Source organism: Cibotium barometz, chromosome 37 (assembly GCF_041138505.1).
Source record: "Cibotium barometz isolate CiBa-2024 chromosome 37, ASM4113850v1, whole genome shotgun sequence".
Lineage (NCBI taxonomy): Eukaryota > Viridiplantae > Streptophyta > Polypodiopsida > Cyatheales > Cibotiaceae > Cibotium > Cibotium barometz.
The window spans coordinates 8,979,657-9,007,646 of record NC_141082.1 but is presented as its reverse complement, the minus strand read 5'-3'; the positions used below and the strand labels follow the sequence as shown (position 1 = coordinate 9,007,646).

The window sequence follows — 27,990 nt, the reverse complement described above, 5'->3', positions numbered from 1 at the left end:
AACAAAAAGACCACGCAATTGGAAGCAATTAGAAGATACCTACAATAAGCTACACATCTCAAGAGCCAAAACTCAAGCAGACAGTAATGTAGACTTACAGAACTACAGCCACCAATGTAGGCTTACAGAACTACAACCACCAATGCTCTTGCTTGTGAGCTCTTCTGCTGGTGCTCTCGATGCGGAATTTTCAATATCTCCCATCATTTTCTCCCCGTATTCAGATATGTCCTCTGGTGAACTCCTGGAAAAAAGCCATGGAAAGGCCCAGCAATGCCGAAAGAGTGCACACGCTGCACACATTTGCCAATCATACCGCTGTCTACATTGCATATTGAGCTGTACACACAAAGTTGCTATGTCGACAAAGGGGCACTGCAAGCACATAACGTAGAGATCATGCGAGGATATTTCTAGGGAAGGGAAGTGGTATATGTGCCAACAGTGTCATTTTTTCGACTGCACCATATTGAAGCTCATGCAAGGCATTTGTGGGATAAAATGAACCTCATAGGATTTTTTGATTTACCGCCATGGGGTCTAGATTTCTAGTGTGTTTGGGAGGCGTACACCACGCTGCAAAATAAGAGCCATGTAAAAGCCACAATATAAGCGATTGAAAAACAAAATACGTTTCCTAAAAAAATATAGATCTAAAAACACCATGGCAAAACAAGCACATTTACCGTAAACATTCAATTATCAATCCTCGAGCAAGTAATGCAAACTTATTCTTGCAATGATAACTAAGCATGCCAAATTCGAATGATAATCAATGCATAACAATCCTACAAGATTTGCAGCGGTGTCAGTTTCTTTTGCCTCCAAAGAAGAACAGATCCATCCAAATGTACCAGCCACCCAAACACAAGGAGTTTTAGACAAATTCCCACATTGTGGAATACGACAACATCATGAGCTTCAGGTGCGGTTGGGGGCAGGGGGCTGCCGGCCCGGGGTGGGAGCCAGCAGCCCCCTGCCCCCAACCACACCTCGCTTCATGATGTTGAATACTATAGGAAAAAAAGATGGAAAAGACCCATACCCCCTGCAAAAACTTCACACGAACCCGCATATTGGACCAAACAAGATACTTCAAAAATTTCCCACAATGTTGATAATAACAGGAGCCAACTTAACAGAAAACACTACTTGCCACATTCTCCACAAAATAATGGAAGTCGGAAGAGCAAAACCAAAGACTCATATCAGTTGCTACAATATGCATTACCTTGCGAAAGCACTAAGACATGTTCAGGTATGGGTGGACACTCCTACAAAAAGAAAAAGCATGTGATTGAATATTACCATAACAAGACAATGCCAAAACAACATAAATAGATGCCTCAGCAAATTTATTTGCATCACCAAACATGGCTGTCTCTAATGCTTATCTCTAACAAGAAGAAGTTTTAGAACATCCCACTATAATTTCCACATTGCAGATTACGACGACATCATGACCTTCCACAGGGGAGGAACCACATGCCTAGCTAGATGCGGTTGGGGGCAGGGGGCTGCTGACCCAGGGTGGGGGACTGCAGCCCAACCGCACCTAGCTAGGCATGCAGTGCCTCCTCTGCAAAAGCTCATGATGTTGAATACTATAGGAAAAAACAATGGAAAAGACGTGTAACAAAAAAAGGCTTAGAGTTCTCAAATAGGTGGCTACTCTTATGGCTGACTCCACCCTTCAGCTCATCAAAAAAAAATAGTGGCCTAGCATTCTGTTGAAAAGCATCAAGGTGAGTACTCTTTGTCTATATGGCAGTAGCTTCATGATTTCCGAAGGTCATTTCGGTCTCATACAAGTCATGTGCAGCAATCGTAAAACTTGCATATTTGTTTAAAAATTTGAATCGGAAGGGCCCAAAACAGTACATCTAAACACGTAGCAGCATGTATTAACCCCTAGCAAAAGAATCAAAACCCTCATGGCTAGGCAGTCATTAGGAATCAAAGCAGGTATCAGCTTATCAACATATTAGGAGTAGGGAATGGGCTTTCCTGGGAGGAAATCCAACGAGCGGCAGGAGCCGTGAGACCTGACTCCAGACCATTCCCAACCATCACGGTTGGGGAAAGTGGAGCATCAGATTCTACAGTTGGCCAATCAACTTCAACCATGTCATTGAGTTGGAATACAAAGAGCTTCAAATTCTGCAGTGGGCCAATGAAGAGAGAACACATCACCAAGTTGGAATTCAGATTCCATAGCGGGCCAATGAAGAGAAGACACGCCAACATTCTGGAAGCTAGTTTTGATTTCCACGAAGCTAGTTTTGATTTCCACGAAGCTAGTTTTGATTTCCACCAATCATAGTGTGCCATGTCAGTTTGGTAGAATATAAAATTCTGCACCTGCTGACGTGTTGAGATCTCCAAATTCTGCAGTACAGGAACCTTATCCGAAACCAACGGCAGGGATCAGACTTCCCATGACCCCAACCATGATGGTTGAAGGAGTCAGTGCGAGTAAAACCAGCCTTCTTTACTCATTCAGGCGCTAAGGCCATATCAAACAAGCCACGGAAGAAATCAGTAAGCTGAGATTTAACCTTTGCACAAGCCCACTAGAAATTTCAATAAGCTTAAAAGTTCTAAAGTGCCACTCAGTCAGAAGCCAACGTACAACTAGTTTGACCAAAGCTTAATAAAAAGCAAATAGATGAGGATCTAGCTCTCAAAAGACTAACCAGCTTCAGGAGCAAATTGAGAAGTAGAGCTGACACCCATCGCAGAAATTTTTGTACGACTCGCTCGTCTGAGTGATCATCACAAACTCTAATCTTGGCACCAGATTCTTCACGTAGTTTACGAATGACACTGCCACCCTTTCCAATCACACTTCCCATATTCTCAGTTGCAAATAAGATGCAATCTGATCTGCCACTTCCCATATTCTCAGTTGCAAATAAGACACAATCTGATCTGCCACTTTTCACTGGGAACGTGTTGCTTGTCCATAATGACCCACGTCTCTCTCTCCCTCTCTCTCTCTCTCTCTCTCTCAATGACAAAAAAAGAGGAAAGCAAGAAAGTAAAGAGTTTGATTCCCATAAAACACAACATCCATTTAACCTTAGAGAGACTTGTGGAAATCACATGACATCCTATTTCAAATCCATGTAACCTTAAAGAGACCTGTGGAAATCACATGACATCCCATTTCAAATCCATGTAACCTTAAAGAGACCTGTGGAAATCACATGACATCCCATTTCAAATCTCTGTTCCTAAAGCCAACCAGGAGGTAACAAGCACCTCTGGAGGCAGGGCAAGAAAAAGAGTACAGCTATCTAGCTTCAATTTTCAAATTTCCACAAAAAAGATTACAAAACCTGGCAATTAATGCGGTTCTCTGCAATCCTCCCATTCCTCCTCAAATAGCTCCATGCATTCAATCATTTCGTCCTGCAAGATCTCTTCTTCCACTCCCACGATACTTTGGCTAAAATCTACAAACATCACACTTCCCCCTTCCCTGGCGTGTATGATGTTGGACAAAGACACGTCCCCATGCAAGACGTTAATTCCATGAATGTGGACTAATGCATGCTTGGCTGCCATCGCCAGAGACGTGTCACCAATACTATCTTGCAGATTGCATTTGGAAAGTGTATCACCTTTCAATGAGAGTGCCAAAAAACCCATAAAACCACCCCATAGTGAACCGTAGCAAAGCAATCGTGGCACAGCTACTCCTTGTACCTTATGCAGAACATGATAGGCAACGACTTCCTTGTAGAAAATCCTCGAGCTTGTCGTGGTCCTCTGTAAAATCAAACATTTTTATGGCAGCAGGCTCATCCCATACAATAGCTTCTCTAACAATGACAGTTCCAACGCTTCACAAAACTCGATCCAAGTTCAAGGAGAAGATGTCAAATTCTGCAAACCCCTTGAACCAGTGAACAAGTCATTGCGCACCATCTCGCTTGCGAATCCAGCATGATGATCTTCCAGGTTTCTGAAAAGAAAGCATAGTTGGCTCATCGCAGGCGCTCGTAGAAGATGGTTCTTCATCTAGAGCGACTAATCTCTTCTTGTCTACCTTGCGAGATGAAGCGTCCCCTGTGCGCTTTCTCTTCAATTTGAGAGGAGTGACAAATTTTCTAGCCAGTGGGGTCTCGCCGGCCTGATCAACAACAGATTTGGGAATAGGCAGCACATTCTATGCCATGTAACACATAAAGAGAAAGCATCTCCGAACACCCACTGGATCATCATGTGAGAAAACCCTCGAAATCATCAAGACCTTATCTTGGGGATTCCCGATCCTCTTTAGAAATATATACTGCTCCTTGGAGCACAACACACCATAAACAGACTCCTCCAATATCATGTACAGGTACACTTGAGCGACCCCAAATCTCACTTTGTCACGCTCAGTTGGAGCATCAAAAGAAAAGAGATCGACTACATGCTCCCCTTGTTTCAATCTGAGTTGCCAAGGTTCGATGGGCAATTTACATTTGACGTACATATCAGGGCGATTGGGATCAATGGAGAAGCAGGCCCAATCCACATTGGATTTCACGCAAGCAATGGATTCTGTTGCATTTAATACAAGGTCTAAGCCTAGACCTCTATCGAGGGCCTCATTGACAGGGTTGAACACACATACCGCTGCACGTATCTCATCCTCTTTGGTGATGACCGTATTGCGACCAAGAAGGGCTTTGCGTGGGTACACTTCAGAAGTATGCACCTGTGCCAAGAGATCACAAGGGCTTGTGTTGGAAGGAGCGCTTGGAGTAGTCCACCATGCTGCAAGCTCTTGTTCGAAGGTATCCCACTTCTGCACCACGTAAGGCGTCTTTCCACCTCCCATGGACCTAGTCTTGCCTGTACTCTTCCTGAGGTGGTATCTCTAAGGTTCCACGCCCTCGCCCATTAGGGCAGCAAGAGTTTGTCCCATATCTCAGAACGCCACTTCTCCGTCAAGCCTCTATGTATCTGCGTTAAAAAATAAAGCTTTTGTTGCATCGCACATCTAGTTTTATTTTTTAACGCAGATACATAGAGGCTTGACGGAGAAGCGGCGTTCTGAGATATGGCACAAACTCTTGCTGCCCTAATGGGCGAGGGCGTAGAACCTGAGAGATACCACCTCAGGAAGAGTACAGGCAAGACTAGGTCCATGGGAGGTGGAAGGACGCCTTACGTGGTGCAGAAGTGGGATACGTTCGAACAAGAGCTTGCAGCATGGTGGACTACTCCAAGCGCTCCTTCCAACACAAGCCCTTGTGATCTCTTGGCACAGGTGCATACTTCTGAAGTGTACCCACGCAAAGCCCTTCTTGGTCGCAATACGGTCATCACCAAAAAGGATGAGGTACGTGCAGTAGTATGTGTGTTCAACCGCCCTCGATAGAGGTCTAGGCTTAGACCTTGTATTAAATGCAACAGAATCCATTGCTTGCGTGAAATCCAATGTGGATTGGGCCTGCTTCTCCATTGATCCCAATCGCCCTGATATGTACGTCAAATGTAAATTGCCCATCGAACCTTGGCAACTCAGATTGAAACAAGGGGAGCATGTAGTCGATCTCTTTTCTTCTGATGCTCCAACTGAGCGTGACAAAGTGAGATTTGGGGTCGCTCAAGTGTACCTGTACATGATATTGGAGGAGTCTGTTTATGGTGTGTTGTGCTCCAAGGAGCAGTATATATTTCTAAAGAGGATCGGGAATCCCCAAGATAAGGTCTTGATGATTTCGAGGGTTTTCTCACATGATGATCCAGTGGGTGTTCGGAGATGCTTCCTCTTTGTGTGTTACCTGGCATAGAATGCGCTGCCTATTCCCAAATCTGTTGTTGATCAGGCCGGCGAGACCCCACTACCTAGAAAATTTGTCACTCCTCCCAAATTGAAGAGAAAGCGCACAGGGCATGCTTCATCTTGCAAAGTAGACAAGAAGAGATTAGCCGCTCTAGATGAAGAACCATCTTCTACAAGCACCTACGATGAGCCGAGTATGCTTTCTTTTCAGAAACCTGGAACATCATCATGCTGGATTCGCAAGCGAGATGGTGCGCAGTCACTTGTTGACTGGTTCAAGGGGTTTGCAGAATTTGACATCTTCTCCTTGAACTTGGATCGAGTTTTGTCAAGCGCTGGAACTGTCATTGTCAGAGAAGCTATTGTATGGGATGAGCCTGCTGCCATAAAAATGTTTGATTTTACAGAGGACCGGGACAAGCTCGAGGATTTTTACAAGGAAGTCGTTGCCTATCATGTTCTGCATAAGGTACAAAAAGTAGCTGTGCCACGATTGCTTTGCTACGGTTCACTATGGGGTGGTTTTATGGGTTTTTTGGCACTCTCATTGGAAGGTGATACACTTGCCAAATGCAATCTGCAAGATAGTATTGGTGGCACGCCTCTAGCGATGGCAGCCAAGCATGCACTAGCCCACATTCATGGATTCAACCTCTTGCATGGGGACGTGTCTTTGTCCAACATCATGCACGCAAGGGAAGGGGGAAGTGTGATGTTTGTAGATTTTAGCCAAAGTATCGTGGGAGTGGAAGAAGAGATCTTGCAGGACGAAATGATTGATTGCATGGAGCTGTTTGAGGAGGAATGGGAGGATTGCAGAGAACTGCATTAATTGCTAGGCTTGTACATCAGTGTATGCATCACCTAGCGGGCAGTCTCCCTTTTCTATTTTGGATGATGACATTTGGGAGTTCTCCAGGGATGGTGACATCATTCTCCTGGGGGACTTCAATGCCAGGACCGCCCATAACCAGACAGTATTTTATAATACCTCAGAGGAGATGTTGAGGGAGCTTGATGTTAGGGATATGGGCCTATCTAGACTCTCACAAGATGAGGAACATACACTGTATGGGCAGTATTTGATAGACATGGGGACTGCACATGGATTGGCCATCCTGAATGGCCTACAGAGATTCCCGACATCGGGCGGTTTCACTTGCTTTCCACATAGGCATGGTGCCAGTACAGTGGACTATGTTATGGCTCAGCCCAGTCTCATTCCCTCTTTTCAAGATTTTATGGTAGGCACTAGGCCGGTTGGAATAGCAGTGGATCATGCTATCTTGTCCTTCACTCTCACATTTCACTTCAGCACCGCTCCATTGGGACAGGTCTCCACACACACTCGTTATACCTTTACGAGGGAGACTGACACCGTGTACACGGATGAGATATACAGACACTTATGTGCCGAGGAGCCAGGACGGCCATTAGATGAGCTCACTCAGATATTGATAGATACGCTTCATGCTGCAGCATCAGAGGCATATCCCCATAGTCAGCAGCCTACACGGAGACGATCTAGGAACATGCCCCAGAACAGTTGGTATGATGAGGAGTGCAGAGAGATGAGGATCAGATTACAGAGAGAGGTGCTCATGGGTGTTACCACTCACAGACAGTCACGGATTACCTTCCGGCACCTAGTGCGACGGAAGAAGAGGGCTTATCTTGCTCAGTTAGAGAGGGATTTGTATCAGTTATTTATGAGTCAGGACTCAGGCAAGGCATGGAGACTATTCCATGAGCATTCACCATCACCAGCCATTACCTCCACAGAGATTTGGGGTGAGTGAAGCCGGCCTCTGATAGAAACCAGAGTGCGGTAGACTAGCAGTCACCCATCCACTTGTAGTCTAGATATGAAAACAAAACAGATTGGAGCTAGAGTGCCCAAATCTGAAAACAAAGCGACACCTGTTGGCCCCAAAGCTTGGCGCCCCTTGCGGTATTTCTTTATTCAATTAAAATAATATGAATGGCTGAGTACAACAAAAATCAACCAAGAGATTACACCTGTACGTCCAATCTGACGGCCCACAAATCCTTCTTAGCACAGAGGATCTATGCACACAGATCTGTGTTCCACAATAACACACTGTGCCTCCCTCTGATCAGCCAAGACCACTAAACAGGGCAGCCATGGGCATACATCTGGCATAACTCAAGTGCATGATACATCATCTCAGCTCATACATACATGTGCTGTCCAAACTCTGTCTCAACCCTTGTCAATCTGCCATACCCCTCCTCTCACAAGGGGCCAGATAACTCATATCTGCAACAGACATCAAGCAGTAGAAAGAGAGATAGATGAACAGAAACGGAGCTTACCAAAATCAGCTCGTGAAACAGCACTGGAGGAAGCAACGGTACCAATCTGTACTTGCAGGCACTTGTATCAACAACCCTGCTTCACACATGTGCTTGTACTTGCCTGTACCCTCCTCCTTGTGTTCACCTCTATGCTGTCTTTGAAAGTACAGATCTGAAAAACAGCCCCGTACCCGTCTGTACTACCTCGGGATACGTGCCAAGAGTTGTACTTGCACACGCAGCCTGCTGTCCACACTTGTACCTGCCTGAATCAGCGTAATCAAACCTGTCCAGCACCTGTCCTGCGCCGCCTGCAGCAGATAGTTGCTGTACCTGACTGTCCGTACACTGTACGGCAGTCGTATAGTATTGTACTTGCTGTATACCTCTCTGCACAGCCTGTACAGAGTCTGTGCGCAGCCAGTCCAGCAGAGAAGAAGAACGCTTGCAGCAGATTTCAGCAGCCGCCTGTACTTGCAGTCATACAGTGCTGTACGGACTGCGCACGTGGGAAGTACGACTGAATATACAGAAGAAAACAGCAGCAGCACACACATACAACAGCCGCCTCCTTCCTCTGTGCTTTTCCACGCATGTGTGCTCACTTTTGCTCCACGACTCCCAAAAGGGAAGAGAGAGAGAGAGGAGAGAGAAACACTCCCAAAAGTGGAGTGGCCCTCCTCCCCAAAATAATCCCTAGGGCCCCAAACTATAAAAGTTCCCTAGGGCCACTAAGGCCTAGGGGCAAACTTTAATAAACATTAAAGTTTAATGTTTCTAGTTCCCCCCTTCACACCTAGGGATGTCCACACATCTTAAACTCTGTCCGGGCACCCCCCATGTGAATCATAAAATATTTTGACTCTGCAACCACCATGCCCACACTTGTACTGTTCCATTTTCACAGGGCCATGACATACCCCCCTCTTGAAAAATGGCAAGCGTCCTCGATTGCATTCTGGTGATGCATCAAAATATCCAAAGTGAAATATACAATATGGCAAGATCAGCGTCCCAATCTCTCTAAGCCATACACATGTATCAACATTCACTGCAAACCAATGGCATAGTAATAGTCCAAGTTGTATACCACTGTGAACCATACATATCCACAAAATTCTCATGTGAATAGTACACATATATCATAGAAGTCCCATAAACAGATGTACTGTCAGCCTCAGTACCTTCGGGTGAGATAAAAACTGCACCAAGCGACCTCTAGATGTCATCTGAGCCTGTCTGTATCAAGGGAGTGGAGGTGCTACCCCCCTCTTGAGCATCAGGTAATGCTCCAGACCCATGCTCTGTTGAACCTGAATGAGCCACAATAAGAGTCGGCTCTAACTCAAAGGCATCGAGATAAAGCTGCAAAACCTGAGGTGAATCTGTTAAGTCACCTTCCTCCATCCACTTCGCATCCATCGATGAATAGTTCTTGAACTTCACAAGATAGCGACGGGAAACTTTACCTCGTACCTTCCTTTCTTTATGTGCCAGTATCCGCTCTGGAATCAGAACCTCATCAAGTTCCTCAACTTCCGGCTGAGCCTCATCTGATACATCCTCAGGCACATCCCCACGGAAAGGTCTAAGAAGACTCACGTGAAAAGCATTGTGAATCCTCCAGTGATTTGGTAACTTCAAACGATAGGTTACCTCACCAATCTTTTCCAAAACCTGAAAAGGCCCATAATATCGCATGCTCAACTTAGGGAATAAGCGCTCTTTACCCTTCATCTTCTTGAGTCTAGCCTTTTCAAAGCGCAAAAGAACCCAATTACCCAATGCAAACTGTAAATCACGTCTGTGACGGTCTGCGGCTTTCTTTTGCTTCTGCTGAGTTTTCTGGAGGACCAACTTAACTCTCCGATAAGCTTCATCCAAGCTCTCCACATACTGATCAGCCTCAAAGATCTTATCCTTTGTATGCAAAATGGGTGGAACCTTCTTCCCTCCTTCTACAATCTCAAAAGGCGCCTTGCCTGTCGAGCTATGTACAATGTTGTTATATGCAAACTCCACCAAAGGAAGATACTTTTCCCATTGTTGCTTGTGCTCTGACACATAACACTTGAGAAGATCCAACACTGTAGAGTTAGCCTCTTCTGACTGACCATCTGTCTGTGGATGAAATGACGATGAAAACTTGAGAGTTGTACCCATGTTGTCAAACAACCCTCTCCAAAACAAACTCGTCATCCGTGGATCACGGTCACTAATGATAGACGTAGGCAAGCCATGATACTTGAAGATGTTCGCCATGAACAACTTCACCATATGATCCACTTTAATTGTCTTCCGCACGGGAATGAAATGTGCCTGCTTACTGAACCTGCATATGATAGTCCAGATGCCATCATTTCCCGTTTGTGTCCGTGAAAGATCAAATACAAAATCCATGGCAATGCTCTCCCAAGGTCTATCCGGAATAGATAAAGGCTGTAATAACCCTGGTGTCTTCTGACGGTCAAACTTTACCTTCTGACATACGATACATTGCCTCACAAAGGCATCAACATCTCTTCTCAAGGTGGGCCAATAAAAGAAAGTCTCCACTTTGACCGTGGCGTGTCAATACCTCTATGACCTGCATACGGTGGAGCATGACTTTCAATCATAACCTTGAGTCGCAATGGCCTGGTAACACACAGTCTGCCATGCATCAACAAAAACCCATCTCTGAGAGTGTAATGCTCATGCCGCTGACCCTCAGACATCTGATCATGTAATCTTTCAAAGTCCTCATCATGTTTGAAACCGGCCTCTGATAGAAACCAGAGTGCGGTAGACTAGCAGTCACCTGTCCACTTGTAGTCTAGATATGAAAACAAAACAGATTGGAGCTAGAGTGCCCAAATCTAAAAACGCAACGACACTTGTTGGCCCCAAAGCTTGGCGCCCCTTGCGATATTTCTTTATTCAATTATAATAATTTGAATGGCCGAGTACAACACAAAAATCAGCCAAGAGTTTACACCTGTATGTCCAATCTGACGGCCCACAATCCCTCTTAGCACAGAGGATCTATGCACACAGATCTGTGTTCCACAGTAACACACTGTGCCTCCCTCTGATCAGCCAAGACCACTAAGCAGGCCAGCCATGGGCATACATCTGGCATAACTCAAGTGCATGATACATCATCTCAGCTCATACATACATGTGCTGTCCAAACTCTGTCTCAACCCTTGTCAATCTGACATACCCCTCCTCTCACGAGGGGCCAGATAACTCATATCTGCAACAGACATCAAGCAATAGAAAGAGAGATAGATGAACAGAAATGGAGCTTACCAAATTCAGCTCGTGAAACAGCACTGGAGGAAGCAACGGTACCAATCTGTACTTGCAGGCACTTGTATCAACAACCCTGCTTCACACATGTGCACATACTTGCCTGTACCTTCCTCCTTGTGTTCACCTCTATGCTGAATTTAATGTTTCTAGTTCCCCCCTTCACACCTAGGGATGTCCACACATCTTAAACTCTGTCCGGGCACCCCCCATGTGAATCATAAAATATTCTGACTCTGCAACCACCATGCCCACACTTGTACTGTTCCATCTTCACAGGGCCATGACATACCCCCCTCTTGAAAAATGGCAAGCTCATGATGATAAGCAAGTGAAACTGCAGAGACCTGTGGCTTGCATGACAAAGCATCTGCCACTACATTCTTTTTGCCTTCCACATGCACAATCTGAAAGTGAAACATTGATAAAAAGTTTGCCCAACGCATATGCTTCTCTGAAAACTTATTCTGCGTGAGGAAATATCGCAAGGTCTGATGATCTGTCTGCACAGTGAAATCAGCCCCAAGCAAGTAGTGTTTCCATGTAGAAAGAGCGTGAATTACAGCCAACATCTCTTTCTCATACACCTGTAAATGCTTCTCAGCATCTTGCAAAACTCTACTCTCATAGGCTATCACATGTCCCTCTTGCATGAGAACTGCACCAATGCTACTTCCACATGCATCACACTGGACAACAAAAGCCTTTCGGAGGTCCGATAACACCATTACTGGGTCCGAAGTAAGCTTTTCTTTGAGCTTTTTGAATGCTGTAATTTCCCGATCAGCCCATCTAAACGGAGTTGCTTTCTTCGTCAAAGCATGAAGAGGCGAAGCAATTTCAGCAAAGTGCCATATGTAACGCCTGTAATAGGAACACAATCCTAGAAAACTGCGTACATCATGCACGGTCCCCAAAGCTGGCCAATTAAGCATTGCTTCAACCTTGGCTGGATCCATATGGACTCCATGACCAGACACAATATGCCCCAAGAAATGTATCTCCTGCAAGAAAAACTCACTCTTCTTGCCATTAACCACCAATCTATGGTTTCTGAGTTCTGCAAACACAATGGCCAAATGCCTTCTATGCTCTTCCTCAGTTTGTGAATGCACAATCATATCATCAAAGAAAGTGCCCACAAACTCTCTATGAGGCCTGAAAATCCTGTCCATCATTCTGTTAAATGTGGCAGGCGCATTTGTCAAACCAAAGGGCATAACCAAGAAATCATACAATCCAAACGTGGTTCGAAATGCTGTCTTATGCACATCCTCGGGTCTAATGCGTATCTGATGATACCCGCTTTTCAAGTCAATATGACTAAAGACTGTGGAGCCCTGTAAGCGGTCCAAGATGTCATCGATCCTCGGTATGGGGAATCGATTCTTGATGGTATTCTTATTCAGCGCCCTGTAATCAATACACATGCGCCAAGAACCATCCTTCTTCTGTACTAAGAGCACAGGTGAGCAAAAGGGTGATGAGCTAGGCTGTACAACCCCTTATTCAAAAGCTCCTGCACCTGACTCATAATCTCTTCCTGTTGGGCTGCACTAACACGGTACGGCGGTCTATTCGGTGGAGTACTACCAAGAATCAGATCTATGGCATGATCTTCTGGCCTCTCAGGAGGTAATTCTCCTGGCAATGACTCGGAAAAACAATCTTGAAACCCACTTAAGAAATCAGTCCTGTCCTTATCTTACATAGACAAATTAGACTTAGACTCATCATCTTGTGCATCCTTTACATAAATCAAGTACGCGGAAAGATGCTTTTTCATTACTGATGAAATCGCCGAAGCGGATACAATAGGAACAGATTCCCCTTTGAGTTTTACATCCAATACATGCTCTTTCCCTCTATGAGTCAAAGTGATTTTCCTATTGTAAGTATCCACCACCGCATGTACCCTGTGGCACCATGGCATCCCCAACAAAACATCACTGCCATCCAAAGGCATGATGAAGAACTCTTCGTTGTCCACATAACCCTGCAAATGAAGCCGAAGCTTCCCAATAATAGGAGTAACGGGTTCTGCATACCCTGGACAAGCCATATTTGACTTATGTAACGGCCCCATCTCCTCTGCGCGAATCCCCAATTGGCCAGCCAAATCTGGTGAAATAAAGTTGGCTCTAGCACCTGTGTCAAAGAAGATCAAAGCATTCTGATCTCTCACTTTGCCCCATGCCCTGCACAACTCTGTAGCTTCACCACCTAGCTGCTCCACCGAGATCAGGAACTAAGTCTGCAGGAAGGCTTTGGTTTCTTTGGCTTGGGCTCTCCTTTATTGTCAGGGTCCTTTTGGGACTTTCTTTTGGGACAATTAAATGACATATGCCCCTCTTCAATACAGTAAAAACACTTTTGAGCATCTCTCAAAGCCTGTCTTTCCTCAGAAGTCCTCTTGGGCATTGGCAACTTCTTATACTTTGTCTCTGAAGACCCTTTAGCATCACGAGAAGCATGCCCATATTTTTCAGCTTTCTTGCCCAATTTCTTACTGCCTTTAAACCCAGATGAACCACCTGTGAGTAACGCATTAGCTGTCATAGCATTTTCAATCATCTGTGACATGTTCGTTACTCTTGTCTTTATACAATAATCTCGTACCTCCTTGGGCAGCCCACAACAATACTTCTCTACCTGCTCAGATAATGGCACAGCACGATAAGAAGTCACTGGGAGTAGAGCTTCCCAAAACTTCTTGTTATAATCCTCCAAACTATCACACTTTGAAGCATCCAGCTTGTGCCATGCAGTCATAACATCCACCTCAAATGTAGATGTGAGCCATACGGAAGAGAAGACTTGTTTAAATTGGACCCATGTAGTGGGTGCTATGCCCTGCAAAAGAAGAGTAGACCACCACTGCAAAGCATTGCCCTTGAGAAAAGTGGCAGCTTTCCTCACCTTAGAGGACTCTGTGTAATTCCCACCAGAAAAAGCAGCATCAAACTGCTGTAAAAAGGTAAGTGCTTTAAGTTTATCCTTGGCTCCACTGAAAGTGTCAAACTTCACTGCAGCTCCCCCTTCCTTGTAATCCTTCGCCTTTCCCATAGGCGTTAGATTATCATATGGAAGTGGTTTCGCAAGATTGCTGCCCCCAACATTCATACCCATCATTGGGTCAACATTTCCCATTCTCATGCCAGGCATACCATACATTCCAGCCATGTTTCCAAACATTCCATTATGCATACCTGGCTGCATACCACCAAACATATTGCCTTGCATCCCAGGTTGCATGCCTGCAAACATATTTCCTTGCATACCGGACTGCATACCACCATACATATTCCCTTGCATGCCAGGCTGAAAATTGGCTCCAAAAGGCCCATACATACCCATGCCTCCCTGAGGATAACCCCCAGTCATGGATTGGAACACCGAGCCACCACCAAAGTAACCTGGATGCATATTCTGCTGAGGAATAGGTGGCTGTCCATAGAAGGAACTCTGAGAGTTTGCTCCATAAGCATGCTGCATATTCGGAAACTGGCCTAAAGATGGTTCCTGTGGGATGGCACCACTATGACCCTGTGGAAGATTCTTCGAACGAACCTTCTTCTTCTTTTTCTGGGGCTCTGTGCGGGGCTCTGTGCGAGATCTCATAAATTCAGCAAATCTCTCGCTCTGAGTGAGCTGCATGAAAGTATCCATAACACTAGCCAAACGATCTTTGAACCGAGCATCATCATCCTCTTTACCATGCACATCTTCTGGCTGTGTTACATCCTCATAAGGCTCAACATCTGCAGCCTGTTCTCCTGCAAAAATATCCTCAGATACATCTCTTTCAGGAGAAGTCTCTTGCTCTTCTTCTTCACGATAGAAGTACTCATCCTCTGTATCACACATGTTTGCTGAATTTTCAGCGATGGCTTTCTTCAAAGCAACCACGAGCTCACCCCCTTCAGAAAGTTGATGATTGGTCCCGGCGACGGAACCTTGAAACCGGCCTCTGATAGAAACCAGAGTGCGGTAGACTAGCAGTCACCCGTCCACTTGTAGTCTAGATATGAAAACAAAACAGATTGGAGCTAGAGTGCCCAAATCTGAAAACAAAGCGACACCTGTTGGCCCCAAGGCTTGGCGCCCCTTGCGGTATTTCTTTATTCAATTAAAATAATATGAATGGCTGAGTACAACAAAAATCAGCCAAGAGATTACACCTGTACGTCCAATCTGACGGCCCACAAATCCTTCTTAGCACAGAGGATCTATGCACACAGATCTGTGTTCCACAATAACACACTGTGCCTCCCTCTGATCAGCCAAGACCACTAAACAGGGCAGCCATGGGCATACATCTGGCATAACTCAAGTGCATGATACATCATCTCAGCTCATACATACATGTGCTGTCCAAACTCTGTCTCAACCCTTGTCAATCTGCCATACCCCTCCTCTCACAAGGGGCCAGATAACTCATATCTGCAACAGACATCAAGCAGTAGAAAGAGAGATAGATGAACAGAAACGGAGCTTACCAAAATCAGCTCGTGAAACAGCACTGGAGGAAGCAACGGTACCAATCTGTACTTGCAAGCACTTGTATCAACAACCCTGCTTCACACGTGCTTGTACTTGCCTGTACCCTCCTCCTTGCGTTCACCTCTATGCTGTCTTTGAAAGTACAGATCTGAAAAACAGCCCCGTACCCGTCTGTACCACCTCGGGATACGTGCCAAGAGTTGTACTTGCACACGCAGCCTGCTGTCCACACTTGTACCTGCCTGAATCAGCGTAATCAAACCTGTCCAGCACCTGTCCTGCGCCGCCTGCAGCAGATACTTGCTGTACCTTACTGTCCGTACACTGTACGGCAGTCGTACAGTATTGTACTTGCTGTATGCCTCTCTGCACAGCCTGTACAGAGTCTGTGCGCAGCCAGTCCAACAGAGAAGAAGAACGCTTGCAGCAGATTTCAGCAGCCGCCTGTACTTGCAGTCGTACAGTGCTGTACGGACTGCACACGTGGGAAGTACGACTGAATATACAGAAGAAAACAGCAGCAGCACACACATACAGCAGCCGCCTCCTTCCTCTGTGCTTTTCCATGCATGTGTGCTCACTTTTGCTCCACGACTCCCAAAAGGGAAGAGAGAGAGAGAGAGAGGAGAGAGAAACACTCCCAAAAGTGGAGTGGCCCTCCTCCCCAAAATAATCCCTAGGGCCCCAAACTATAAAAGTTCCCTAGGGCCACTAAGGCCTAGGGGCAAACTTTAATAAACATTAAAGTTTAATGTTTCTAGTTCCCCCCTTCACACCTAGGGATGTCCACACATCTTAAACTCTGTCCGGGCACCCCCCATGTGAATCATAAAATATTCTGACTCTGCAACCACCATGCCCACACTTGTACTGTTCCATTTTCACAGGGCCATGACAGTGAGCATGTAGCATCCCTGTACACAGCAGCAGGACAGCCGCCCCTGCCAGACCCATCGGAGCCATGCCCAGAGACATGTGCTTTCTTTACTGCTGAGATGGTAAGGAAAGCTATTGACAGGATGAGGACTGGGAGAGCATATGATCATGATGGTTTGGTAGCAGAGCACTTTATTCATGCCAGAGATATGCTTGCAGAGCTTATTGCTATGATGTTTAACCGAGCCATGTGTGAGGGTTTTCCTGAGACTTGGAATATGTCCACGATTGTGCATATCTTCAAGTCAGGGGATCCCATACTTCTTCGGAATTATCGTACCATCATGATTGGTCACACATTGGCTAGATTATATGCATCTATTCTTGAGCAGGAGTTGAGTAGATGGACAGAGAGAGAGGGCATACGTGCATCAGGGCAGGGAGGGTTCAGGAGAGGTTTCTCCACTCTGGACCATACCTTGACACTCAGAGCTATTATTGAGGAGGGCAGATTATATGGCAGGAGGATTTATTGTTGCTTTGTGGATTTCCGCAAAGCTTTTGACACAGTACCGAGAGCCAGACTGATGCGCAGACTACAGGAGATGGGAGTGCCCACAGAGCTGATTTGGGGAATCATGGCTTTATACAGGACAGTTGTGGGGCAGGTACGTACTACTCAGGGTATATCTGAGATGGTTCACTCCACTATTGGGGTGAAACAGGGCTGCCCCCTTTCTCCCACCTTATTTAGGATGTACGTGGATGAGGTTTCAGACTATGTAGAGCGGGAGGGTGACAGAGGAGCACAGCTAGCAGGGACATGGATTCCGTTGTTATTGTATGCTGATGATATTGTGCTGATCTCAGATTCTCCAGAGGGGATGCAGCGTCATTTGGATGCATTGCACACGTTTGCACAGGACAGTGGATTGTCTGTTAACCTTGGTAAAACCAAGGTGATGGTGTTTAACACCACAGCACAGTGGGTTAGGAGGTCAGTACCCACCTTTACATATGGTCAGGAGACAGTGGAGTATACAGATGCATATACTTACCTTGGTGTGGTTTTCAGTGGCCCACTATTTTCCTTGAGGAGAGCAGCGGAGACCAGATTGACCAGAGCTTATGCAGCATTGGGGAGACTAGAGAGGATGTGTTCGCAGGTTCAGTTTCAGGAACCTCGAACAAAGCTCTGGCTCTTTGACACTTTGGTCACTTCAGCCATGCTGTATGGAGTGGAGATATGGGGACCCTCAGTGGATCACCACAGCCGAGCTGGTAGCACTGATGGATGGAGACATATGGAGAGGCCCTTGGTTTCTATGATTTCCCGGATGATTAGGGCCAAGGCCTCCGTACCACATGATATTATCCGTGAGAAATGGCTGCCCCCCCATTGGTAGTAGAGGCACTCACTCGATCAGTCTCCTTTATACATAGCACTTGGGCTCTCCCTAGAGACAGATATGCTTGCTTAGCCCTGGAGTCTTCACGACAGTTGGCATCACAGGGAGATGGATCATGTTGGTATGCACAGATGACAGCTTGGTTCCAGTTGCATGGCTTTAGTATGGACAGGCTACCTCCATTTCAGTACTCCCTGGATGCACCCTCCCTCTCTCTCACACGGGCAGAGATTACCAGACTTATCAGGCAGGACTTGATTCGGTTGGACACTAGGAGGACATGGATACAGCCGACACAGGAGCTTGGTACGAAGATGGCTTTCTATAGAGATCATCTTCTCCATCTCATGCAGGATGGGTTTGTGATTAGACCCAGCTACATGGATACTCATCTTTCTCATGGGGTACGGTGTGCTATTGGTCAGATGCGCACATCCTCACACCAGCTAGAGATTGAGACTGGCAGATTCAGAGGAGTACCAGCTAAGGCCAGGAGTTGTCAGCTGTGCCAGATGGAGCCAGAGACAGAGTTACATTACATATGTCACTGTCCAGTATATTATGAGATACGAGGCCGTTTTCACTGCCTGTTTAGAGAGGGTTTCGGACCACTTTCTAGAGTCATGAGATACCAGGAACAGAGATGCCTCGGATTATACTTGCTGGAGCTTCCTAGACATAGAGAGGGTCTCTTGAGAGGGAGGGGATCAGAGAGGGAGAGACACCTACATAGGCAGATTACAGACTTCTTTCGACCAGAGATTGAGCAGTCAGGCCAGCAGGCATTGAAGCTAGCCCCATAGTATAGCTGCACTAGAGGTACACTGATTGATCGGGCTATAGAGCTGGGGCGGTCCAGGTGCCCCAAGATGAGAGGCCCATCTCGACACTGGCAGAGACTACAACAGAGGATCACGACCATACTAGCATGGCATGGGAGACGTCCAGTCACATGGAGGACATTGAGGATATCCGCCATCGACCGATGAGAGACATCTTTGGATAGTGATGTGTATGATGCTTACCTTTGTTGCTGGAGGTTTCCTCCCAGACGTTATCCATTAGGAGCTCCTAGTACCGTACTTTTCCTCATAGTTGTTTCAGTTTCAGTTAGTTGTTTAGTTGTTTTTAGCTTTTCTTACACAGACATTGTATCAGATCCACCAATTGTTGTAACCTTTTTGGTCTCATAGGTCATTTTGGCCTCCTGAAGACGTTAATATATCATTTCATTTCATTTTCTATCTCTCTCTGAGAGGGAGAGAGAGAGACGTGGGTCATTATGGACAAGCAACACGTTCCCAATGAAAAGTGCAAGATCAGATTGCGTCTTATTTCCAACTGAGAATATGCGAAGTGTGATTGGAAAGGGTGGCAGTGTCATTCGTAAACTACCTGAAGAATCTGGTGCCAACATTAGAGTTTGTGATCACTCAGACGAGCGAGTCGTACAAAAATTTCTGCAATGGAGGTCAGCTCTACTTCTCAATTTGCTCCTGAAGCTGGTTAGTCTTTTGAGCTGGATCCTCATCTATTTGCTTTTCATTAAGCTTTGGTCAAACTAGTTGTACGTTGGCTTCTGACTGAGTGGCACTTTAGAACTTTTAAGCTTATTGAAATTTCTAGTGGGCTTGTGAAAAGGTTAAATCTCAGCTTACTGATTTCTTCCGTGGCTTGTTTGATATGGCCTTAGCGCCTGAATGACTAAAGAAGGCTGGTTTTACTCGCACTGACTCCTTCAGCCATCATGGTTGGGGTCGTGGGAAGTCTGATCCCTGCCGTTGGTTTCGGATAAGGTTCCTGTACTGCAGAATTTGGAGATCTCAACACGTCAGCAGGTGCAGAATTTTATATTCTACCAAACTGACATGGCACACTATGATTGGTGGAAATCAGAACTAGCTTCGTGGAAATCAGAACTAGCTTCGTGGAAATCAGAACTAGCTTCCAGAATGTTGGCGAGTCTTCTCTTCATTGGCCCACTATGGAATCTGAATTCCAGCTTGGTGACGTGTTCTCTCTTCATTAGCCCACTGCAGAATTTCAAGCTCTTTGTATTCCAACTCAGTGACATGCTTAAAGTTGATTGGCCAACTGCAGAATCTGATGCTCCACTTTCCCCAACCGTGATGGTTGGGAATGGTCTGGAAACAGGTCTCACGGCCCCCCCCGCTCGTTGGATTTCCTCCCAGGAAAGCCCATTCCCTACTCCTAATGCGTTGATAAGCCGATACCTGCTTTGATTCCTAATGACTGCCTAGCCATGAGGGTTCTGATTCTTTTGCTAGGGGTTAATACATGCTGATACGTGTTTCGATGTACTGTTTTGGGCCCTTCCGATTCAAATTTTTAAACAAATATGCAAGTTTTACGATGGCTGCACATGACTTGTATGAGACCGAAATGACCTTCGGAAATCATGAAGATACTGCCATATAGACAAAGAGTACTCACCTTGATGCTTTTCAACAGAATGCTAGGCCACTATTTTTTTTTGATGAGCTGAAGGGTGGAGTCAGCCATAAGAGTAGCCACCTATTTGAGAACTCTAAGCCTTTTTTTGTTACACGTCTTTTCCATTGTTTTTTCCTATAGTATTCAACATCATGAGCTTTTGCAGAGGAGGCACTGCATGCCTAGTGTCACCAGCCTGGACATTTCCCAGTCTGAAAGGGGTCTGGTGGACTCCAGGATGTTTAAATATTTGGAAAGTACAAGCTTTGGGAATGGGGGATTATCCTAGAATACAAAGGACCACACTCCTAAAATTTAGGAGAGTTGCTATTTTTGGCCCGACTCCGATGGAAATTCTGTTCGCGTCATTACATCTGGAATTGAGCAGATACCAAGAGTTGGCAAAGTGCCTATGACAGAATGTCTACCAATTAGGATATTTTTAGAGGTAAAGATTATGGAAGGACCCATCTCTTAGATTGGGACATGTGGCAAGAAAGTGGACCAAAGTGAGACAAGTGGCCTGACACTTGTTAGAAAAGGATCAAAGTGAGACAAGTGGCCTCACACTTGTCAATTCAGCTATTGTGTGGCTCTCCACTTGTCATCGTAGCCTTCTCTTGCCATTTTAGCTCATGGGAGGCCCAAATCTATAAATTGGAGTCCTCTCTCTTCATTAATAGAGGCTCTCTTGCTGCACACTAGCCTCTACCACCGTTGAAGGCTACCCTAATGATGGCTACTCTCTTTCTCTCTCTCTTGAAGGCTGCCCATGAAGAATACCGGCTGTTGGGGACTGTTTTGGAGGCTTCTATCGCGAAGAAATATTGAAGGCAAGGGTAATTCAATCATTTATTATGATTTCTAGCCATTGTACTTGTTGTACCAGCATTTGTACTTGCTGTACCTGCTGTACCAGCCATCGTACAGGCTGTACCAGCTTCTGTACTTGCTGTACCGGCTGTACCAGCCACCATACCTGCTGTACCAGCCCTTGTACTGGCTGTACCAGCTTTTGTACTTGCTGTACCACGTATTGTACCGGCTGTACCAGCTTTTGTACTTGTTGTACCTGCTGTACCAGCCATCGTACCTGCTATTCCAACCACTGTACTAGCTGTACCAACCATTGTACCTGCTGTACCGACTGAATGGAGAGTTGTACTTGCTGTACCCTCTCTATTGCATGAAGACCCGTTGTTTTTGGGGAAGAATCAGTACCCACACGGAGGTAAATGGATTATATTGTTGGCTCGGCATTTCTACAGCCTATGTTCCGGCTTGGTTGCCTCGTGTTGGGCTGTGTTATGGCATTTGTATATGGATAATCCGGCATCTCCCGTGGGGAGAGTAAGGCCCTCAAAGCTTGTACATGATATTATTCTCCTTGGGTAATAAAATACTCCAAGGGGGGGGGTCGGCCCATTCCGGCCTCTATGCGGTGTCACACGTACAAGCTCCATTTTCAGCATTTGTGGATGTTTTGTCCAGCTTTATGTTTTATGCAAAGAGATGATGGATATGTGTTAAGGCTGTGGCCATGTTTAAGTGTTTTAATATGCATTGATGGTATCAACAAGTGTGTCAAAGGCCCTAGTCCCCTGGGCACCCGCCGCGAGTTTCATTGGTATCAGAGCATAGGCTTTCTTGGAAGCGGAGGCTTCCTTCTATCAATAAGGAAGAGAAAAGATCTCAAGTGGGGACCACACTTACCATCATTGCTGTTAAGCATGGCCAGCCGCTTCATAGCTTATGAAGCAAGAGCATAAGCAGTAGACAGCTTGTTGATCTAAGGATTTATGAATTCACAGAATTTTATCGTGGAAGTGTGAAGTTGGCTTTATGTGCACACGTTTAGCACTCTTTCCATATGGATATTGTGGATTATATTATCAAGCTTACAGGCAAGCTATATGGAGATATATCTCAAGATATCTTAAGGATATGGTGACGAGATATTTCTTTTGGCTTCATGACCAACCTAGCAAAGAAAAGCTAAGTATACTTTGAGTTTGCAAAGTTGGTGCTTTGGCTATTTACTATGAAGTGTTTTTGATGTTCACTAACCCTTGTATAGCTATGCAAGGAGAAAGGTATTCTTGTTTGCCTTGAGATGGTTTCAGGGAAACATTGTTTATGGCTCCCTTTAATGGGATGAATTCTTTTCATGGTTCCTTTTATTGGGATGGATTATATCTATAGAGATTTCTTTCTTGGACGAGATTTATATGGGCTTCACAAGCAATTTCTATGGACGAATCTGTTCGAGTTTATAGAGAAGAAATCTTTGGATATCTCATGGATATGATGCTTTTATGGATAAAGTCCACCTCTACTCCAAGGTGTGTGGTTAGCACGGAGTATGTGGTAAGAGTTATGGTATACAAGGATTATGGTATACAGGTCTATGGATTCCTGGACTTCTTTTCTAGGGATTTGGATCCATCCTCAGGTTTATGGATTATGTTTATGGCTCCCTTTTACTGGGATGGATTATTCTTTTTGGCTCCCTTTATTTGGGATGCATTGGACTTATGAAACTCATGATTCACATACCCTGTGTAATGTTCTCTTGTCCTACGTGCTCTCTTGAAGATTGTTTCTACCATGTGAGGGTGAAACAATAGAGAGCAGATGGAAGGGAACGTGGGCACTTCAAAGGGTAGTGACAAGCACAACATACCCTGTGTAGTGTTCTCTTGTCCCACGTGCTCTCTTGAAGATTGTTTCTACCATGTGAGGGTGGAACAATAGAGAGCAGATGGAAGGGAAGTGACAAGCACAACATACCATGTGTAGTGTTCTCTTGTCCTACGTGCTCTCTTGAAGATTGTTTCTACCATGTGTGGGTGGAACAATAGAGAGCAGATGGAAGGGAACATGGGCACTTGAGAGGGTAGTGTGAGTTGGTGGCCGAAATGCGTACAAACTATTGGTGGCCGAAATGCCTATAAACTATGTGTAGCAGAAATGCTTATGGAACACCAAGCGAGTGATTGTTTTATCTTGTTACTTGAGCCCACCTCTCATCCAAGGAGTACCAACACAGAGTGCACGTGGTAAAGTGGACATGACGGGACTTATGTCTATGCCAACGGTCATGTGGACCGATGTCTTGTTGGCAGGAGACTTATTGTGTCTCGCCCATTTACTTGGGACATGGATTATGATATCTGGACTTATGGGACTGATTTGTCTCGCCCATTTATCTTGGGACATGATTATGATATCTGGACTTATGGGACTGTTTTTGTCTCGCCCATTTATCTTGGGACATGATTTTGATATTGGTATTATGGAGACTTATTTAGTCTCGTCCATTTCTTTGGGACATGGATTCTTCAGTTATATTGGATTTTTGAGACTGTCTCGTCTCGCCCAATCGATGGGACATGATTATATCTTGAATATATGGCTTGAAGCTTGAAGTTGCGGACAACTTTTAAGAAGTTGGGGAGGATGTCACCAGCCTGGACATTTCCCAGTCTGAAAGGGGTCTGGTGGACTCCAGGATGTTTAAATATTTGGAAAGTACAAGCTTTGGGAATGGGGGATTATCCTAGAATACAAAGGACCACACTCCTAAAATTTAGGAGAGTTGCTATTTTTGGCCCGACTCCGATGGAAATTCTGTTCGCGTCATTACATCTGGAATTGAGCAGATACCAAGAGTTGGCAAAGTGCCTATGACAGAATGTCTACCAATTAGGATATTTTTAAAGGTAAAGATTATGGAAGGACCCATCTCTTAGATTGGGACATGTGGCAAGAAAGTGGACCAAAGTGAGACAAGTGGCCTGACACTTGTTAGAAAAGGATCAAAGTGAGACAAGTGGCCTCACACTTGTCAATTCAGCTATTGTGTGGCTCTCCACTTGTCATCGTAGCCTTCTCTTGCCATTTTAGCTCATGGGAGGCCCAAATCTATAAATTGGAGCCCTCTCTCTTCATTAATAGAGGCTCTCTTGCTGCACACTAGCCTCTACCACCGTTGAAGGCTACCCTAATGATGGCTACTCTCTTTCTCTCTCTCTTGAAGGCTGCCCATGAAGAATACCGGCTGTTGGGGACTGTTTTGGAGGCTTCTATCGCGAAGAAATATTGAAGGCAAGGGTAATTCAATCATTTATTATGATTTCTAGCCATTGTACTTGTTGTACCAGCATTTGTACTTGCTGTACCTGCTGTACCAACCATCGTACAAGCTGTACCAGCTTTTGTACTTGCTGTACCGGCTGTACCAGCCACCATACCTGCTGTACCAGCCCTTGTACTGGCTGTACCAGCTTTTGTACTTGCTGTACCACGTATTGTACCGGCTGTACCAACTTTTGTACTTGTTGTACCTGCTGTACCAGCCATCGTACCTGCTATTCCAACCACTGTACTAGCTGTACCAACCATTGTACCTGCGGTACCGACTGAATGGAGAGTTGTACTTGCTGTACCCTCTCTATTGCATGAAGACCCGTTGTTTTTGGGGAAGAATCAGTACCCACACGGAGGTAAATGGATTATATTGTTGGCTCGGCATTGATGGTATCAACAAGTGTGTCAAAGGCCCTAGTCCCCTGGGCACCCGCCGCGAGTTTCACCTAGCTAGGTGCGGTTGGGCTGCAGGCCCCCACCCTGGGCCGGCAGCCCCTTGCCCCCAACCGCACCTAGCTAGGCATGTGGTGCCTCCCATGTGGAAGCTCATGATGTCGTCGTAATCTGCAATGTGGGAATTATAGTGGGATGTTCTAAAACTTCTTCTTGTTAGAGCTAAGCATTAGAGACAGCCATGTTTGGTGATGCAAATAAATTTACTGAGGCATCTAGTTATGTTGTTTTGGCATTGTCTTGTTATGGTAATATTCAATCACATGCTTTTTCTTTTTGTAGGAGTGTCCACCCATACCTGAACATGTCTCGCCTTCAGTAGCTGATTTTTTGCAACAATGCTTTTGCAAGGTAATGCATATTGTAGCAAATGATATGAGTCTTTGGTTTTGCTCTTCCGACTTCCATTATTTTGTGGAGAATATGTGGCAAGTAGTGTTTTCTGTTAAGTTGGCTCCTGTTATCATCAACATTGTGGGAAATTTCTGAAGTATCTTGTTTGGTCCAATATGCGGGTTCGTGTGAAGTTTTTGCAGTTGTTTATAAAAGTTACACATAGAGCCATCTGGATGCTTCCACATTTGTGTTGAACTGTTGTGAAGGCAAGCACAGGTATGTGCTTAGCATACTGAATATAAACCCACCTAATCTTTTTTGTGGAGGAATGGTAGCTGTTAGTGCCGATCAAGCTTTAGTCCCAAGCTTCGAGTTACAAAAAGTATTAACTTTTAATCTTTATAACTCACATTTATCTTTGCATCAACTCAGGCTTAGATTGGTTTCCATTGTTCATCGTGCTATAACACTCTACAAAATATCAAGTATGAGGCTAATGAGTATGGCTAAGAGGTCTCCCTCAGCTACATTGCAAGGAAAGGTAGCTCGATGGCAATGGAGCATGTCTTGGATCTAGAGCTAATGAGGGGATCAAGGCCAAGGTCGACCGGGACGCAGGGGGGGGGGGGGGGGGGGGGAGAGAGAGACGGGCATGTTGAAAAGTCGAGGCCTGGTCCGAGGCAAGTTCACTCAGGCAAGTTCACTCAGGCGAGGGGGGTCCACGAGATCCATTATATGGGTGTCCTCCTCCTCCCCAGTCAAGAAGAAGCTAATGCTAGTTGGCTAGCAAGGGATCTGATTGGCTGGGACCGAAGCTCTCTCAAGAAAGTGTCCCTGTCTTTGCACAACACAAGCAAGAAAAGCCCTAGGCAGCGCTCGTCCACGAGATCAATGATCCTCGAAAGTGGGCAAATCCCTCATGGAACACATAGTGAAACCTCCTCTGGATCTCACAATATACTCGATATAGCAACATATGTAATGCTCCTCCATCTCAACTTCTTTGTGACATAGTCAACATATCCTGTCCTCCCTAGGTCTCCGTATGAGCTCCCCAGCTTTGAAGACGCACTCAACTCTCCTTGTCTCCACTTTGAGGTAGTTGGATGAAACCCGTATCTGGCCAATTGCAATCCATGTGGCATGGGACATGTAAACACTCAAGTAGACGGGCTGCTAGATGAATCCATCCTGAGGAAGTGATTTGTAGAAGTGCATCTTCCGTGGGAGCTCCAAAGTTGTGATCCATGTGTAATGGGTGTAGAGACTGAGAAGATCTAACTGGATAACCGGGTTGCTGGAGAAAAGGGGAGGCATCCATCTAGACTTATAAAGAAGTTTTAGGAGACCAAAAGCAAGTTGTAAACTAGTTATTATATATAAACCAATCATTAAATAAATCTAATGACTTGTTTATTTACAAAAATTATCTTCCTTTTGTTTAAATTGCCTTTTTTTAAACAGTTTAGTAAAGGAAATTTAAAAAAATTACAGGATTTCTCAACTCATTCTATGACCCTTGAGAGAGGACCAAATTCCTCTCTGAAAAGGTGTTTTAACCTCTAATTTTGTGGTATGGTGGGCATCAAAGGATGACATGCTTCTGCATCTCAACTGCATGCATGTCAAAAATCAGGTGTACTTGCACCTCTCAATTCTCTAGTGTGAGTGGCTACCCTCTCCCAGCTTCTATGGGGTCATCTCCAAAGACTCATCATGCGGGGTAGGTTTTCTGGCCCTCTCCATGTCTTGTGGATATTTGATCAGTGATATCCTATGTAATGTGTCTATGAAGAGCCATCTGCTGTCATCCATCTCTACTTCTTACCAATCCAAATGCATGGATAAAGACAGAGCCAGACATGAGAGCCGCTGCCTTCCCATGTTTCCACCTCTGTATGAACGTGACCAACTGAAATGCTGCATCTGTCGTATGAGAGATGGGAGTAATCTTATTGTGTCTTCTTTCTTCTCCATTACAAAGATATGCAACAATATTTAACAGACACATTCTTGTGTTTTCTTACGTCTTAGAAGTTTTTACAGTTTGGTCTCATTTTAATCACAAAGTATTATTATTTATGTGAAGAAGATTCGTTATCATGTGCAGCTTGAATTTTGATACAAATTATGTGTTTTTTTTTTACCAATAACTTTTTTATGCAAGCAGTGGCCAAACCCATGTTTTAATTAAAGACAAACAAGTGTAGTTTCAAAAAAAAAAAGGGGCAAGTAGTACTTGAGAACAAGTCGTCAGCGGGCAACGAAGCAGGAGCTCCTCCAAACACGAGAGAACTCCCTCAGCGATTTTGTCAGAGATGTAGATGTCAGTTGCGTGGTTCCAGCACCGAGTGGCCGCGGCAGCAGGCAACGGATGCATCGAGGAGCAACTGGAGAGGGAAGAGACGTATT

The 27,990-nt window shown here is 45.2% G+C and overlaps 2 protein-coding genes and 1 long non-coding RNA gene across 5 annotated transcripts; 2 read left to right on the top strand and 1 right to left on the bottom strand.

Annotated features, from left to right (window-relative positions):
- Positions 1–8: 8 nt before the first annotated feature.
- On the bottom strand, positions 9–27,990 carry LOC147616904 (uncharacterized). Of its 3 annotated transcripts, XM_086776543.1 has the most exons (4): positions 27,818–27,990; positions 1,232–1,274; positions 530–576; positions 9–375 (listed from the first exon to the last, which is right to left on the bottom strand). In XM_086776543.1, exons 1-4 carry the CDS (start codon positions 27,956–27,958, stop codon positions 103–105), a joined length of 504 nt encoding a protein of 167 aa, XP_086632669.1. In that variant the 5' UTR covers positions 27,959–27,990; the 3' UTR covers positions 9–102. The 3 variants fall into 3 exon arrangements, 1 of the variants encoding a protein (XP_086632669.1); XR_015262356.1 differs by lacking the exon at positions 1,232–1,274 and having other exon boundaries at positions 508–576; XR_015262357.1 differs by lacking the exon at positions 1,232–1,274.
- Positions 5,057–5,792, top strand: LOC147616906 (uncharacterized). The gene is made up of 2 exons (XM_086776270.1): positions 5,057–5,306; positions 5,413–5,792. The coding sequence occupies exons 1-2, from the start codon at positions 5,057–5,059 to the stop codon at positions 5,790–5,792; spliced, it is 630 nt and encodes a 209-aa protein (XP_086632396.1).
- LOC147616905 (uncharacterized) lies at positions 25,541–27,470 on the top strand. The gene is made up of 3 exons (XR_015262304.1): positions 25,541–25,593; positions 27,215–27,301; positions 27,429–27,470. It is a non-coding gene; the product is annotated as an uncharacterized LOC147616905 (long non-coding RNA).